Source organism: Magallana gigas, chromosome 2 (assembly GCF_963853765.1).
Source record: "Magallana gigas chromosome 2, xbMagGiga1.1, whole genome shotgun sequence".
In the NCBI taxonomy this organism is placed as follows: Eukaryota; Metazoa; Mollusca; class Bivalvia; order Ostreida; family Ostreidae; genus Magallana; species Magallana gigas.
The window spans coordinates 27242826-27260498 of record NC_088854.1 but is presented as its reverse complement, the minus strand read 5'-3'; the positions used below and the strand labels follow the sequence as shown (position 1 = coordinate 27260498).

The following is a 17673-nucleotide window of genomic DNA, read 5'->3' as shown; positions in this document are numbered from 1 at the left end:
ATCCCAAGAGAGCGAGGTGCAATACCAGTAAATTGGATTTTTAAAAAAATATTTTCCAATGTTTATTTATGTTTCAGACAGCACTACTGCTATTCCATATAATAGTGAGATTTGGTTATACATGTATTAAGTTTGTTATCCCATGTACCTCTAGTGCTTTGATTTTGTAAAGGGACTGGGACTTTACACAGAGAATAGCGAGGGTTTATAATACAGTATATATCTGTTGTGTAGTGGCACCTGTAGTAAAAATGAAATCTCCCTTGGTTGTTATGGATTCACCTTTATTCAGTAATCTGCATCAAAGGAACACACGATAGATGTAAATGTGCATGAAAATAGTAACATAGGAGAATATATGCACTGGTGGAGGAAAATATTACACAATGCTTCAATTTAAACTATATATGGTACACAGGCAGATCTTTTGAAAATGCCACCTATAATTATAGCTTCTATGGATGACACATCCCTATTTTACTGGAAAGTTTTGCACCCATATTTTATTGCTACAATGTATTAGCAATTGCTGTACGGTACGTGTTATTGGATCCAAAAGTGAATATCATCTATTGTTATAAGCAATACCCCTGTATCTTACATAGTGTATCAGAAATGAACCTGTAGCAATGGATGGAGTACAATATACCCTGTATTCAGACCTTTTCCTGGAATGTTCAAACCATGTTCAGCAATTAATGTATACTTAAGCTATACCTTTAAAATTAAGATTCCTATCAAAACCGAAACCAAGTGAATTTAACTGCACATGTATATGATATATGAATCAGGTGTAACTTACATGTAATACATTTATATCCTTTTCAGGGATCAAGTTTGTGATGTGTATGATATTACTGTAGATTCCTTATTTTACGCGAGTACTTAATTTCTCCATTCTATCGTTTGGCATAAAAGTGCAAGAATATAAAATCGCGAACACCGATTTTTCATCACGCTGATATTAATTCCTTGCGTTTAATTAGGAATTTACAGTATTATATTTAAAATTACACAGACAACATTATATGTAGAATCAGGACTCTGATGTTAAATTGATTGTGTGTAATGACTTCTAATTTCAGCTACTTGTACAGTAAAACCATTTATAGCGAAGCCCTAGGGACCAATGGATTTACTTCATTATATCCATAATTCGTTATATCCGTATATTACGAATTCGTAATAATAACTATTGCAAATTCACTATGTACACGTTTCCTTTCTCCAGACTACAAAATTTGCTAATTGAGGCTTATAATGAAAATACATTTTTTTTATACCTTTAATAATTGGATAGTGAATTGAAGAATTTATGTGAAAAATGAATTCATTCAAACTTTTATGGTAAATGGAAGTGCTAACTTTTTCAACTGTTATGAAATTCATAATGAAAGTGTTGAATTTTGTCATTATTCACCTCTAGGGGACTCAGAATCAGTTCGCTATGTCTGTAAATTCTTTATATCCAAATTCATTGCAACTGTAAATATTTAGCAAAGATTTGTTAAGAATTTTACCGAGGACTCAAAAAAACTTTGCTATATCCGAGATTTCATTATATTCGTGATTGTACTATAACGGGTTTTATTGTACTCTTATGCTGCATTGACGTAACTCCATTGTATTTTATGTGGAAAATTAGTGCATAATACTACAGAATAATATTGATCTGATTTCACATGACTTCAACTTTCAGCCACCACCTTGGGCCCATCCACATCCCCCTACTGTGAACTTCGCTGCTCAGACATGCGCAGTTGCTATGGTTACAGCCAGAGGTGTGACGGAATCGTGGACTGTTGGGACTCATCCGATGAAATTTTCTGTAAAAACAAACTTAACACTCTTTATTATGTAACAAATATTTGGTAAAATTGATATTACATTGCTATAAACTTTAAACATATGGTTTCTAGATCAATTAAGAATGGCTCGGTTTTATTTTTAAATTACAGAAATTTCCAAATTTTTGTAATGATCATGTACTAATAGTGTGTTTATCTGAACTATGGAAAATATTTTTTAAAAATTTTCAATATTCTTTTTATATTTTCATAACTGGCAGTTAAATGTTTCTTAAAAATATAAAAGGAGCCAAAAAAAGTTCTCAATTTATTATTAACATGCTGAAACTGTTAAGCTTTCCATGTCTGTGAGCTTAATGAGTTAATGTTTCATTTGTATCGCAGGGCCTGCTTGTGATCTAACTGGTCTGGGTTTGTTTCCATTCTGTAGGTCCCGGTGACACCTCTACCACTCCTGCTACCACGAAACTTCCTCATGGCTGCAGTGAGAACCAGTTTTATTGTTATCGAGGTCACACCGTGTACCCCCAGTGTATCCCACAGACCTGGGTCTGTGACAACACCTCAGACTGTGAGAACGGGGAGGACGAGGATAGCAGTGTTTGTAAAGGTATGCGATATAACATTCCTTTCCCTCCTCAGTTTTAATTAGCAGAGGGTTTTTTATGCCCCTCATTCGAAGAAGGAAGGACAAATTGCTTTGCTGTTGTCTGTCTGTCAGTCAGTTGATCCACTTGCAGTTTTCATTTATTTTCATTGCTTACACTGAAATGAAACTTGGTATATAGATCTAGATTTGCCATAATAATGTTCGTTCAGTTTTGGGTAGGATCGAGCAATATTTGACGGAGTTATGCCCCTTGTCAGTTCATTGATCATGATTGTCTGACAGTTAATGTCTTGTTTACAGATGTAGAGCACTGTGCCAGCAATGATTTCCGGTGTCTGTACATGGATGGCTGTGTGCCTCGCTCCAAGGTCTGTGACGGTAAATTCGACTGTCTGGATGCCAGTGATGAGTTGGGTTGTGCTATATCCACACCCAAGACCCCAGTAACCACTACAGCAGGTGACCTCCCTTGTTTTAAACACACTTTTAACCACAAAAATTGTTCAATATTTCATGTAAATGGACTTTTGTTTGGGATTTTATTTCTTGCTCACCTCTGGGGTATTGTCTCTGCAAGTATTCAATCATAAAAAAGTTTAATATCATTGATATAATCATTAATTTAGAAATCGTAAAACATTTAAATCAGAAATATTTTGGATAAACCAAAATGAAAAACAGAAAATATATGTAAATGTATATTTACAGACCTTATGTTTAAATAACAGTAGATTTTTATCTCTCTGCAATGCATTTTTTTCTGTTTTACAGCCCCTAAAAAAACCTGTCCCCAACTGCGAGAAGAAAATTTTGCAAAATTCCGGAAAAATTATTACACATGTGATGTGCAAGGGCAGGAAACATGTGGACTATGGTTACATAAGTGTGATGGGACAAACCCCTGTTATCTATATGACAATCTTATTTTCTCTGTTTGTAACAAGAGAGGTATGATAAAAATTTTATTTGCATACTCTTTACACTTATTAAACATATACATACACACATACAGTGATGCATGTGTGATCTAATGCATTGTTCTCCACATACATATTACATGTATATCAAGAATGGGGTTTTTTTTTCTCGTAAATACAACATTCTTCAGTTGTTTATTGTAAATGCATGAACATATATTTCAAAATAAATTAAAATCAAAATTAAGTCCCATTTACATGTATTACAATAACAGTTTAGACACAGCTCATTTTTCGTCTTTGATAATGGAATTATGGATGGCAATTCTAGAGTAAAATTATTTGCAAAGGACTACGTGCGGTTTTATGCATTTTTTGCCCCAAAAATCAAAGTTTTAGAAAGAGCTTTAAAAATAAGGTGAAAGATAGTTAAAATCATATTGGAAATAAAGATGTAAAAGGTTATCACCACAGTGACGTTATAATGTAGAAATGGCATTATTTATCTTGAAATATAGCATGATGCATTAGAAGTATGTTAGTCAGATAAGCAAAGAATAATTTTGGGGAGATAAATATGATTTTCTGAAATGTAAGTCAGTAAATATGAACAAAAGCCTCCTGCAGATTTGAATGTGGGATCTGCAGTTGACAAGCCTGATACTTTAACCACTGAGCTATAATGATATTCAAGCAAATTGATCAATGCATGTATAAACAATTTCACAAAGCATTTAAATCTCAAGCTCATGAGGTTTTGTCATCAAAATTATAAGCCTTGATGTTGTGAGCTACCATAAGGAGGCTGGGTGGTCAACATATTAGCCATCAGGCTCCACTGTCACCAAAATTTTCAAATCCCTCAACTCAAATCCTGTAAAGAAAAGTGCATAAACTTGAGGTCAAACCTCAGATTTAAGGCTGAGTTTTGACTTGAGGTAAATTGGTGATCACGGAGTCAGATCTACCTAAAATTTTAAGATATAATTTGTTTAGCTATAAACTGTTATTTGATAAAGAAAAAAATCCATATATTTTAATACTTTTTAAATTTTAGCATGTTCCTATAGTTTTATAATTAGAACTCTCCTTTTAAAGGAGACCAATACAGTCTGAAAATGGCCACAATCATTGAGCCCTCTTAAACTACATATATTGTCACATGATTTGTAATTATGGTTTGAGACTTTCAATTATTTAATAGACCTGTAACAGGTTATTGTAAAATAAAAGTAAAGGTCCTTTAACTGTAGCTCAAGTGTATACATGTACATGTATGGTTCTATACTTCAGTCAATGTGACAAAGCTGGAAGCCAGGCCTGATTCAGAAGGAAATATACACATCTCATGGTTGCCCCCAACTGAGTACAGAAATGAAAAGCTGAAGTACATTGTATCTTATCTGTAAGTACAGCTTCATCAGTATCTGACTATTTCAAATGTAAACCCCTGTACATATAGCTTTTTGTGGTTAACTGGCTGAACATTGTGATGTGGGTGTTTTTAAAATAGGTGATTAAGGATTTATGACTGTACATGTAAGTCTGTTTTTACACTGTATTTGGATAACAGAGAAAAAGACAATGAAAGAACTTGGGTGAATACAACACAGAATTTGACCCAGACACAATACGTCTTGAAGAATGTGCGACCAGTGACCACCTATGAGATAACTGTCTACGTGATCCGCCCCAACAAACCGATCAACTTTGCCGTGGAACCCATTGAAGTGACAACCCTACAAGAAGGTGCTTAGAATAGATAAATTCATTTTGATTTTATATATTTTTTCCCGTAAAAGTCAGATTTAATTGTCTATAGATGCATGTTCATTAAAAAATTTAACATCTGCAGCTGCTTGTTAAGAAAATCTTATGCAAGTTTTTTTGGTTCTTTTTAACATATTTTACAACTATTACTTGCAGAGGGAACCAATTTAAATAAATATTTTCACAAGTCTAAATTTTTTTTTAACAATGCAACTGCTTTTTAAGATTCCGTACATGTAACAACTACTTGTTGGAAACTAAGGGAAGATAATTCAGTGGGCTTTGAGCAACTGCTCGACATTGAAAATACATGTAACTTCAATCTGACAGTTCTCCATTAGCTTTTTCTTACTATTTTAAAATGATAGCAATTAATTAAAGTAAGGTAAAAAAAAAAATGAATGTATATTATGTGATTTAATTTTAGAATGAAACCATCTAGCTTTAGATGAAAGCTATTCAAAACTTGACCCACGTCAGTTTGTTTTTCTGTATGGTTTGGCTTTGTTTATTTTGCCAGTGCCTTTTGCCCCTGGGTCTCCGACCGTGAGCTATTCCACTGACCACCTGACTGTCATCTTCTCCTGGGTAATCCCCCCGGGCTCCCGCCCACAGGATATCAGCAGATACAAGGTAAACATGTAGTTTTGTTGTACATTCATATACATATACATGTATAAGTATAATAGTGTATTTAGATTTTACGGTACTGTTATGTATATTGTGTATATGATTATTTCATATCATACATGTACAATATGTATAGTGTATTTACTATTTAGATTTTTTGATCAATTTTAAAAATTGTGATATTTTTTTTTCTAGATTTTCTGGAAAGCTGCATCAAACAATGTTACCTCAATGATCTCAGTTCCTGGCGTTACCAATTCCTTCAGGTTCGGTCGGGAGAATCTGGAGTACATGAAAAAGTACCAGTTCTGGGTAAGTACTTGACAAAAAACCAGTTCTGAGCAAGTACCCGCTACATGTAATGTACCTGGTACCAGTTGAGGGTAAGATCTTTCGTAGAAATCACGAATTTCTTTATTCAAGGTTACTATAGTTGGGAAATGATTATTAAGCAATGCCTGTGGATTTGACATTTTGATTTTGATCTGCAATTTGTTTATTGATCTACAAAATAAATGCAAAAGGATTAAATGCAATACAATACGATGTACATGTACAATGTACATGTACATTATGTATTAATTTGAATATTGAGAAATGACTTTTATTTAATCATAAGTCTACTGTATGATAACAAATAAGTAGTACATATGTAATGTCTATTTTGAATATTTACATGTACCAGTGTTTTCTTATACTTATGTAAGTTTAACATTTTCCTGAATTAATTACCAAACCTGACCATGATTAACCATAATGCAGCTTTTCATTCCAAATTCAACATGCACTTATATATCATACCCAAGGCTAATACTTTCTCATTTTGTTGAAAATAAAAAAAAGGAAGCTTAAGCTTTCAGTGTCTTTCAATGATAATTTGTCAGCTTTAGTTGCATGGTAAAGGAACTCAAATATAAGTCAATAATTTTTGATGTTATATATAAGGCTTTAAATAATTGAGAAGATTACTTGCTGGAAATGACATACATAGATCTATATTTCCTGAACACGATTCTCTAGATTTTATGGGCTTATATCAAAATCTTTCTGTATTTAATAAAACTGAATAATAATATTTAACAGAGATCAACCACATTTTTTTTCCAAAAACAGAGCAGCTCAAAAATTGTACCATGCAGGCAGCCTGGCCTTAGATGTACATATACTTTACTACCCTTCGCAAATTCCCACACCAAAAATACTAGAATTACCATCGTACCACAAAACTTATGTTGCACATTGTCTAATAACCTTCCTCAGAAAGCAGCTAGCACTTGAACACTTCCATATATACTGGTACCAGATATGGTTAAAGGTTGTTTCTCATGGAAAAATGATTTTAATTTATTGATATACATATACATGTATAAGTATTCTTTGTTGTCTGTATTAATCAATATAAAACAAACTTCATGGTTTGTTGAAGTTGATTTTGATATTTTGATTTAGCTGTATATAATTCACAGTAATTTTGTGTGTTGTGTTTGACTGCTTCATTACAAGGATGCCTACTTGATTACACTAAAAAGTACCAACAACTGATTCATAGAATTTTTTATTTCAAGCATCAAAGCACAAAATGACAATATAACCCAAAGTATCCTTTCATAAGAATGTGTATGTACGGGGTAGCAAAAAAAAAGAAGAATTGTAAATATTTTTTTAAGTGTTGATATAATGTGTTTTGATTAAATTTCATCCAAAGCATAATTTGTTTGATTGACAGGTGACAGCTGTGAATCAAGCAGGAGAAGGAAAAGAATCAAAAAAAGTTCCTGAGCAACCTTTGGTATTTGATGATGGCGGAATCATAACAAAGGTTAACTTCACTGAACCGGATATGGTGGACTCCTTCACCATCAAACTGCACTGGATGGGCATCTCTGATGCACAGGGCTATAGGATCACATATCTAGATGCCATGCATGTTCCTGTGAAAATAACTGTACAGAAACCCTCAGCACTAAGTAATAATGAATTGATTTTTAAAGTAATTTTTAATATCAGACTTTTAGGCACACATTTCTTCAGTACATTGATGAGATTTGTAAAATTAGTATCAAATTAAATTTACTATTGCTTTAAGAGCCTGTGCAAACCTAATGATTAATTTTTTTTTTAAATAGTAAAACAATGTATGGATATACCAATTACTGTTAAATCATTAGAATTCATTGTGGCCCATTTTTAGTGAAATTTGTGGGTACCCCCCCCCCCCCATCCGAATTAATATCCACGACAAAAACCAATTTAGAAAGATTTATCTTTCTTACTGAAACTGAAAGCCGACACATCCATGAAATTACATTGTACATCCTCACAAATAAGCAAAATACCCACAATCTACAAAAAATGGCCCCCACAAATTTTACTGATATTCCACAGTAGTTTTCAAAAGAGTTTCACCTGTGACAGACAATGATGTTGATATATGTACATATTTGCCAATCAATATTCATTATACATGTATGATTACATGTATATGCCTTGGACATTTTGTACATGTAATGTTAAAAACAAAATGTATGTGCAACACGACTATTTTTAGACAAAAATTAAAGAAAACATGCAAAAAAAATCTAGTCTAAGGTTGTATGAATATTGGAACAAGAAAATTTTGTGCAATATATACTTAGACTTATACATACATTGATTAGAATTCAGTTACACAAGAATTTCATTTTTCCATGATTCCAGACAAAAAATGCCTTTTGCAATAAGTCATTATTGAGGCAAAGCAATGCTTGACATTTAATTTTTTTTTTTCAGAATCATGTGCACTTTTTGTACTTTTCTATTCCAGTCTCTAATCTGTGCCCAGGCCTTCAGTATGAAGTTCAAATAGCTGCTTATAATAACCATGGGGATGGCCCATCTAGATCCATTTTCCTTCATACAAATGGTAAAGTTTACTTTGTACAATTATCCAGATTAATTTTTTATCATTCAATGTTAAAAAAAATTTGTAAGCCATGATTGCTTCTGAAATTTCAGTTCAGTGATTCAATGATTGGATTTGGTGAGCCTTATATGATCACTATTCACCAATTAATTCCTTACATGTCAGTACTTTGATTGTAGGGACCACTCCAGTGGTGAAGCCCAGTGATGCAGTAATGCAGGACAACACCAAGTTTCTGCTCTCAATGAATACCACAGGCATCAAGACCAGTGACTGGGTGGTTCCTGGACACAAGGAACCACAAATTGTGAGTTATATAATTTTGGTTCATCATAAGATAGGGATCAGTCTAGAACCCCCCTCCCCAAACACCCCCCACCCCACCCCCCGTCTGGCTATTTTACCAATGATTTTAGCAGCTAACGCTCAATTATTTTTCAAGGAACAGATTTTACTTTGATTTCTAATTGCCACTATTTATTATAAAGGTATTGAGCATTAGGAAAAAGATATCCTTGTTCACTTTATACATGTACTTGAAATGATATTGATATGATCGGATAAATAGCAAAAAAATGATATTATTTGAAATGGTATAGGTTTTTATTTTTTTTCCATTTTACAAATTAGTGATATTGAAGAATTACCTTCTGCTCCATTGTAGAATTACACTGTGTACTATGCTTATGACCCGAGCGACCTAGAGGTTGGCTTTGATCCAAGAACGAAGGCCAAGAACATTACCGTGTCAGGACGAAACGTGAAAAGTGTTATGTTGGCAGGATTACGAGCGTGCGAGTCTTATGTCGCAAAGATTGCTGTTACGGCACCTGGAATTTGTCCTCTGTCTAATATTGAGACCTTCCACACTGGGGAAGGTAAAACTCCTGTTTGTAAAGATAGATGGCCCATGCTACAACACATTATCACTGCATGGACCCTTATGTTGCCCACATCATACCCTTGTACTCATTTCATTGCCCTTCTTTCAGATATTGAAGCTCAACCTGAGAATCTGAAGTTTGAGTTTTTCAAGGATAGTAAGACAACAGGGAATTTGACTTGGGATGCTGCTTGCTCTGAGGAATTCCTGCCTGTGGTGTGTTATTTTTGAAAGATGGTTAAATTTCAAAATGTTGATATTCATTTGATATTTAGTACCTTGTACATAATTCCAGATGTTATTTTAGACATGTTAGACGTATATACATGTACAAGTATTTTGAAAGGTTGATTCACATTTTCCCCCATTGTAAATTCTGCCTGATAGTAAAATTAATGAAAAAATTATTGTATTGAAGGATAATTTTATAACAATTTTTTAAAAATATTATAAGACTAACAACTTACAACTGGTAAACATATTTTTGCAAGATTTTTTGTTTTTCATTCATTTTAATTTTATTTTTAGTGATATTGCCTTAAGAAAACATTCTATAAATTCATACATTATATTTAATATTTTCTTTCTCAAGGGATATGTTGTCATAGTAACTGAGGATCTGACCAATAAAAGCTACAGGTCAGAGAAATATAATGGTACCAGAGACCTGAAGCTCTCCCAGATCTTGGGTCCCCTCAAGAGAGGGGGTGTATACACAGTGGTGATTCAGAGAGATGTCAAGGGGGCCAGGAACCCCCGCCCCTCTGATCCCATGAAGATCTATGCAGGTAAGTCTCTCCTTATTAAGGTACCTCACTACACCTACACTTATACTAACACTATGTCACAAGATGGCGATTTAAATGTTTTGTTAAACTGTTTATACCGTTCAGTTGGGTTGTATATCGTCGTAGGTCAGTGGTTCAAGTATTGGGCTTCTGAACCGCAGATCATGAGTTCGAACCCGCCTGGAGCTTTTGTTCGTGTTAACTGAATTAAGCTTTTGAAAATGTAATTTTTCATCCAAAATTGCATATTTTTTGCCTATTAGACTTAAATACTTCTTATCCATTATGATATCTATAATGATCAAGTAATTTTCTGCTGATGTGAGATAATATTTTATGGTGTAGTGAGCCACCTTAATTCCAATTTTTAGCTCACCTGAGCTGAAAGCTCAAGTGAGCTATTCTGATCACTTTTTGTCCGTCGTCCGGCCACAATTGGGAGATCATGTTTTACATAGGAATATATAGAGAAAATCTTTAAAAATCTTCTTATCAAAAACTATTAGGCCAGGAAAGCTCAAATTAAAATGGAAGCATCCTCAGGTAGTGTAGATTCAAGTTTGTTCAAATCATAGTTCCCATGGGTAGGGTGGGGCCACAATTGGGGGATCAAGTTTAACATAGGAATATATTGAGAAAATCTTTAAAAATCTTCTTCTCAAAAACTATTAGGCCAGGAAAGCTCAAATTAAAATGGAAGCATCCTCAGATAGTATAGATTCAAGTTTGTTCAAATAATGGTCCCCGGGGGGTAGGGTGGGGCCACAATTGGGGGATCAAGTTTTATATAGGAATATCTTTTAAAAATCTTCTCAAAAATATTTGGCCAAGAAATCTCAAATTGGCATGCAACCATCCTTAGGAAGTGTAGATTCAAGTTTGTTCAAATCATGGTCCCTGGGGGTAGGGCGGGGTCACAATGGGGGATGAATTTTTATAGATAGAGAAAAACTATAAAAGTCTTCTTCTCAAAACTATTAGGCCAGGAAAGCCCAAATTTGAGTGGAAGCATCCCCAGATCATATAGATTCAAGTTTGTTTAAATAATAGTCCAGTGGTAGGGTGAGGCCACAATGGGGGATGAATTTTTACTTAGGAATATATAGAGAAAATCTTTAAAAATCTTCTTTTTAAAGATTTTTTGGCCAGAAAGGGTTTAAACTTGTGTAGAGGCATCCTCGGGTAGTGTAAATTCAAGTTTGCAAAATCACAGTCCCTAGTGGTAGGGCGGGACCGTGATGGCGGTTTGAATATTTACATAGGAATATAAAGAGAAAATCTTTAAAACTATTCTGGGAAAGTGTTCGGTTCAAAACTCAGTACTTAGTGTGAAAGCAAAGGTTATGCAGATTTAAGTCTGGTGAAACCATGATTCCCTAGAGAAAAATGGGGCCATGAAATGGGGGGGGGGGGTATATAGGAATAGAGAAAAATCTTCTTACAGGTACAACAACAAAAGGGGCTTGGTATTTACTAAAAAATAAGAGGTTGATAAAAATTGGCAGATTTTCAATTTTTTTTTTAGCAAGATCTACTGTACTCAGTTGTCAAGATATTTTGATACTGTAATGCTAATTTGATCAGAATTAAGGCAATTGTTGCTCAGGTGAGCGATGTGGCCCCTGGGCCTCTTGTTTTTTAGTACACTGAAGTCACTTCATATGAGTCATTCAAAGTGCCATCCCTTTAAAGAGAATTTACATGAATTTCACGTGAACATTTTATATGCTTTGTGAAATTCAGAACCAACTATTTTCATTTGAAATGAATATCATATTATATTTTGTAACATAAGATTAACTCAACACTCAATAAGCTGTTTAATTCCATATTTTACATGTCAAACTATATTTATTCCATTACTATGGGGGAAAAATTGAGAGAATAATAGAGTGTCAAACATGATATTTGAGATCAACTTTCTATTTTTACGTTGAACTACAGGTATGCAATTTCCTTTTATTTTAAACATACATGTATTTCTGTGGTGAAAATAAATATAGCTGATACTAAATCATGGAAATACCTAATTCCTTAGTATAAAAAAATAAACCAAATCCTACATTGTGTATGTATCATTTTCAGTGATATGTTTTGCTTATAGTGGCCAAATTTGTAATTTTTGGTCATTTGTTATAGAGCCCTATGGGGCCCCTCTGAACCTGATTGGAGCCCCACAGTCTGATGAAAACAAAATCACCTTGTCCTGGACTCCCAACATCATGGATGCTCCTGATTCAAAGAACCTTAAGGTACATTTGTACAGTATTTGGAAATGGAGAAACCTCGATTTGTTGTAGCCTGTTAGAATTGTATTGAAGATAAGTTGTAGTTAGTTGAAAAGTTTCAAGGAAAATGGACTAACAATAAAGAAAATCTGAGACTAAAAGAATTCAATACAATGCAATGTGATACTCATCTTAATCTTAATATTGAAAGTAGAATCAAATTTCTTGAAGTCATGTGTTTGGCCAATATGAAAAAAGTGGCATAATTACTGATAATGTATATATTTTACAATGATGTTTAAGTTATAATCATTGTTATTTATAGGGATATGAACTACAATACATGAAAAGCCATGTAGGGGGCAGTCACTCCCAGACTAATTTCATGACCTATGGTATTCTGGGTGGTACTTCTGCAGACTTCAAGATCGAGGTGGACTCTGACTATCACTTCAGGGTCAGGGTGGTCACCAATGATGGGTACCGGGGGGCCTGGAGCCAGGAGTACCACACTCTGTCCTCAGGTACTGTGTATTGATTGCTTGTTATACTGTATTTATTCAAAGAGTGGACTTATTTCAAAGGGGAACAAAGAAATGGTTTAAATATCTATAGGAGATGTTCAGATTTTAATTTCTTGTGGTAATGAAAGGAAATAGATATGGATTTTGATATCCATCTTGTATTTGACTAGCATGTTTCTGGTTCTTTTAGTCCCCCAAAAATGAAATTTTAGATTTTCAGGCCAAAAATTTTTATTTTAATTTTTATTGCAAGATTTGCGAAGGGGAAAAGCTCAAACTTCATATTCTTAATACGCAAAATTGATAAATTGAGTTAGGGTTTCTCTACACTGCAAAATAAGATTGAATAATGAAGCAGCATTTGACCTCATGCAGCAGTAGCCAAGAACCATATTAACATTTGTTTCTGCCTTTAATTGGTTTCTTTCAGTCTTACTTCTCTAATTTAAAATGTTTCAAGTACTGATGCTGTATTTTATCTTTTGACAGAGGTGTTTGCGGCAGCTCAGAGCACCACAGTGACACTGACTAAAACTAATCTGATCGCTATCATCGTGTCCATTACAACGGTTGTCATCGCGCTTGTTGTTGTCCTTGCCTTTTTCATCATAAGACACCGGCGACTCCAGAGAAGCTTCATGGCGTTTGCTAACAGCCACTATGATTCTAGATCGGGGACCACAACCTTCACCGCAAATGATATAGGTATAAATTTATGGCAGCTTTATCAAATTTATGGCAGCTTGATCTCCTATCCATTCTTGATTTAGAGGGGAAAGGGTAGGGGGGGTAGAAAGGATGGATATATGCTTAGGCTCTTTGCATTTGAATTTGATAGTGCATTTACATGAATTTGTATATTATATTCATTTTTATATTATATTAAATGAATATGTATTATCCCTACAAGTAGTATAGAATCATCAGAATGGAGCATGTATATAGGGTGATACTTGCAACTTTTGCTTTTATTTTAGGTGAAGAGGAGGATTCGCCCATGATAAGGGGGTTTTCTGATGATGAGCCTCTTGTGATAGCATAATGAACAGAGATGGAACATCAACAAAGTGCCATGTGTGACCTCAGTGGGTGGAGCTATGTTGGAGGTCGTAGGTCATGTGATATTCTGTCTTTGTTGTCACCCTGTGACTCTTTCTGTGATTGGACAGTTTGTATCATGTGGGCTCCATGTGATACAAGTTTGAACTTATTTTGTAATTTACATTGTTTTTCATTTAATTTTGAAGTTTGAACTTATTTTGTAAATTTACATTGTTTTTCATTTGACATTTAACAAAATGTTTATTAAAAATGCATTTTATGCACAATTTGATATATAAGCAGTTAAATTCATGATTGTAAACCAACAACTCTTTATATTTGTATGAGCCATTCATCTTTTTTTATCGGTATTTTTATTTTGGGGGGGGGGGGATAGGATCCTAATTTCTATATTATATATTTTTTTAAGTTTTCATTTCATATCATTTTGCTATTAGATTTAAAGATTTTTTTCTGAAAAGACACAAAAAAAAAATTTGAAAGTTGCATTGATGGTACTCATAAGACTCATTGTGTTGTTGTATTCTTGGTGAGATTATCTGACAAGTAGGCATTGGTTTGTGTTGTAGTTTCTATAAAGAACATGTATATGTGCACTTCTAATTGCAACATACAGTGTCAGCCTGACCCAGCAATACGCTATATTTAATCTACTAAGCATATCAGTAAGTTCTGTCTTCATGCATATACATGTAGCTCTCGTGAACATTCCATGATTTAGACTGGAGTTTGCTCATATTGATAATTTAATGTACCATTAATTAAAGGATTGTGGCTGTTTCTGGAGATTGTGTGGTTGAGTGTTCAGGATGTGTTTGTTGTACAAATATTTGTACATGGCAGTGAAGTAAGGTTGAGGTAATAGAAATTCATGTGCTTTTTACTTGTTGATTGTATTTTTGAACTTCAATTTGTGTGAAATTTTTTTTGGTTATTTTTTTTTTTTTTGTTATCTGTTGGGTATAATATTAACAAAATATAACAATACACCCAAAAATAAAAGTTTTCTTCATAACAGTTATGTCTGTTTTCAATCTGTTAATAATCCCTCTTTTGTTAAGATTCACCTGATGTATCCTTACTTACAGGTAACAAATGTTGTGGAAAAATACATAAAATTTTAGATCTGAGTAGATACATGTAGATTTCATATTGAAGGTACATTGTAATGATCCTAATATTTCGAATCTCATTTTTTAATTGCTTTTGGTTTCTTTTTATAGTGCTATTCAAAATGCTTATTGATTTTTTTTTTTACATTTATATATTATCCTTTTTTTTGGCTATCAACCAAAAAAAAAAGACTATTAAGTGGATCTGCTTTTTGTGACAGCTAGAGTACACGTAATCTAACATTGTAATCAGTTGCATTTTTATTTTTTGTTGTTCATGTATAGCTTTTTTTTTTCTTTGTTTTGTACAAACTATACTTGTTTTGATCATATCTTTAATATATATCTTATCTTTTCCATTAAATTCTCAATTAAATAATTTGCTTACACCTCCCTCCCAACCCCTACCCCTCAACTTTTAGTTATCATCAATTTTTCCCATTAAGACAATGTCCTATGTGAAATCAAAGAGATTAGTTAAGAAATTGGCTGTGCATATAATAACAGTATCAATATTGAATTTTTTCTTGGAAATGTCTTAATTCACCTTAGGAACTGGTATTTGCTTCTTTTAATTGAACATTAATTGCCGATGAAAAATTAATCAAATATGGTATGAATATGGGCAGATGTTAAATGTACAACGTGTCTTTCTTTAAAAGATTTTAATGTTTTTTGGTGCATCAAAGCATATACATGTACTTCTTATTGCTATCTTAGAGAAATGTAGGATTTAGAAAGCTTTCTAATTACCAGGATATACGAACTGACTGTCACTTACAGTCCTTTTGACTAAAGTACCGATATGTCCAATATGTGATGTAAGAAGTGCTAAAGCTACAGTAACTTAAAAAGATAATACAATTTAGCTAGCTTTAAAATTCAACATTTGAAATGAGAAAGTACACCCAATATATATAAAAGACATCATTTTGGAGTCAATATTGATATGATAGCTTACAATAGCTCTGATATAACTTTGCAATATATGGATTAAAAGATACATAGCATCTTAAAAGAAACATCATAAGCTGTGGTATTACCGTATTCTCCCTATTCAGCTCCCCTGATAGTGAACCTCTGTAAGTTTACTTTTATTTCTACTAAAATAAGACACCATTTTAATTTGGTATAAAATTTCAGGAGTTCTGTGAAATCAACAACATTGTATGTGCTGGATATATGAAAGGAAATTAATTTCAAAAATGAAAGTTACTTAACAGTTTTTAAAATAAATGGGTATGATTGAGATTTGAGAAATGTTAACTTTTCAAATTTGTTTTTATTTTCAAGGAAAAAATAAAATTAAAAGTTTAAACAACTGCCACTTCCCTTTCTTTTATACATATCATTTTTTTCCCTTTAAAATATGTAAAAGTATACATGTCTGTTTAAATTTCAGTGAACTTTTTTGTTCATTTAAGTTAGAATTGCATATTTTGTAAAACTTGGAAAAGTTTTTCCTGTGTAAAATCATTTTAATTACGACAGAAATTTTGAAATATTTGTTCTGATTTTTTCTCCTATATGGGTCAGGGTTTTCATGTTTTGTAAGATGTTTGAATTATAGTTACAGGTATTGCTTTATCTCCTTCTACATATATAGTCATAATTACGTGGGTTTCTTCATTGATGTTGATTTCATTGTTGGGTGTGTACTGTTTTGATTCATTGACTCAAAGCTTGACATGAATTTATGCTTTAAATGTTGATTTATGATTAAACATCACTTAAATATTGACATTTTTTGTGTTGAGAGAGAGAGAGAGAGAGAGAGAGAGAGAGAGAGAGAGATATTTCTTGTGATGAGAACAGTGGTTGAGAATCCAACTGAGATATTTTCTTGATGCATGCACTCAAATTTTATATTTTATGTAATACATCATAATTACTTTGAATTCTCCCCTGTTCTAAGAATAGCATGGTTTTATAAACTTGTCAGGATTTTAAGTCTTTGAAATATATACACTGCGCACAAATTAAATATAACGTGTTTTCTATAAACCATGATGATTGAATTCTTAGATTTAATTTAGGGAAGATGATATGGCATTAGAATTGTTTTATGGAATTTGGTCGGATCAATTTAGAAGGGAAAAAAAACCCAGGCCGATAATATTTTTGAATGTGAATATCATATCAAGTACTTTAGGTAGATACCTGCATGAGTCCAGGATCATGAAGCAGTTTAGATTTTTATAAAGATTTTAATCTTTTTTTAAAATGAGTTTTCAATTATCATTAACTGACGCTAGAAATGTGTAATAAACAACGTTTTAAGAAGGCAATTTTCGAAATTTATGTACTTTAAGTGGTAAAACTTTCAGATAATAGGGGAATTTTGACTAGAACTTGTATTAATCAAAACTCTTTGGTTATGTGCACAACATAGTATTTTCATTTATAGCCATTTTGTTAGTGAGATAATCTACAATATCT

At 33.0% G+C, this 17673-nt stretch overlaps 1 protein-coding gene across 2 annotated transcripts in view; it reads left to right on the top strand.

Moving 5' to 3' along the window:
* The window catches only part of LOC105317592 (sortilin-related receptor), a 34309-nt gene extending 17336 nt beyond the window's left edge, over positions 1-16973 (top strand). Inside the window, exons 23-41 of one of the 2 annotated variants that reach the window (XM_066075914.1) lie at positions 78-104; positions 1700-1828; positions 2239-2418; positions 2719-2877; positions 3190-3366; positions 4629-4740; positions 4909-5084; positions 5626-5738; positions 5931-6047; positions 7462-7702; positions 8539-8637; positions 8817-8944; positions 9302-9515; positions 9630-9736; positions 10113-10308; positions 12448-12560; positions 12862-13060; positions 13550-13765; positions 14038-16973. In XM_066075914.1, the coding sequence (XP_065931986.1) occupies positions 78-104; positions 1700-1828; positions 2239-2418; positions 2719-2877; positions 3190-3366; positions 4629-4740; positions 4909-5084; positions 5626-5738; positions 5931-6047; positions 7462-7702; positions 8539-8637; positions 8817-8944; positions 9302-9515; positions 9630-9736; positions 10113-10308; positions 12448-12560; positions 12862-13060; positions 13550-13765; positions 14038-14102 (2768 nt within the window). In that variant the 3' untranslated portion in view covers positions 14103-16973. The remainder of the gene's footprint in view (positions 1-77; positions 105-1699; positions 1829-2238; positions 2419-2718; positions 2878-3189; positions 3367-4628; positions 4741-4908; positions 5085-5625; positions 5739-5930; positions 6048-7461; positions 7703-8538; positions 8638-8816; positions 8945-9301; positions 9516-9629; positions 9737-10112; positions 10309-12447; positions 12561-12861; positions 13061-13549; positions 13766-14037) is intronic. The other variant, XM_066075915.1, reaches the window with a different exon arrangement.
* Positions 16974-17673: the final 700 nt, after the last annotated feature.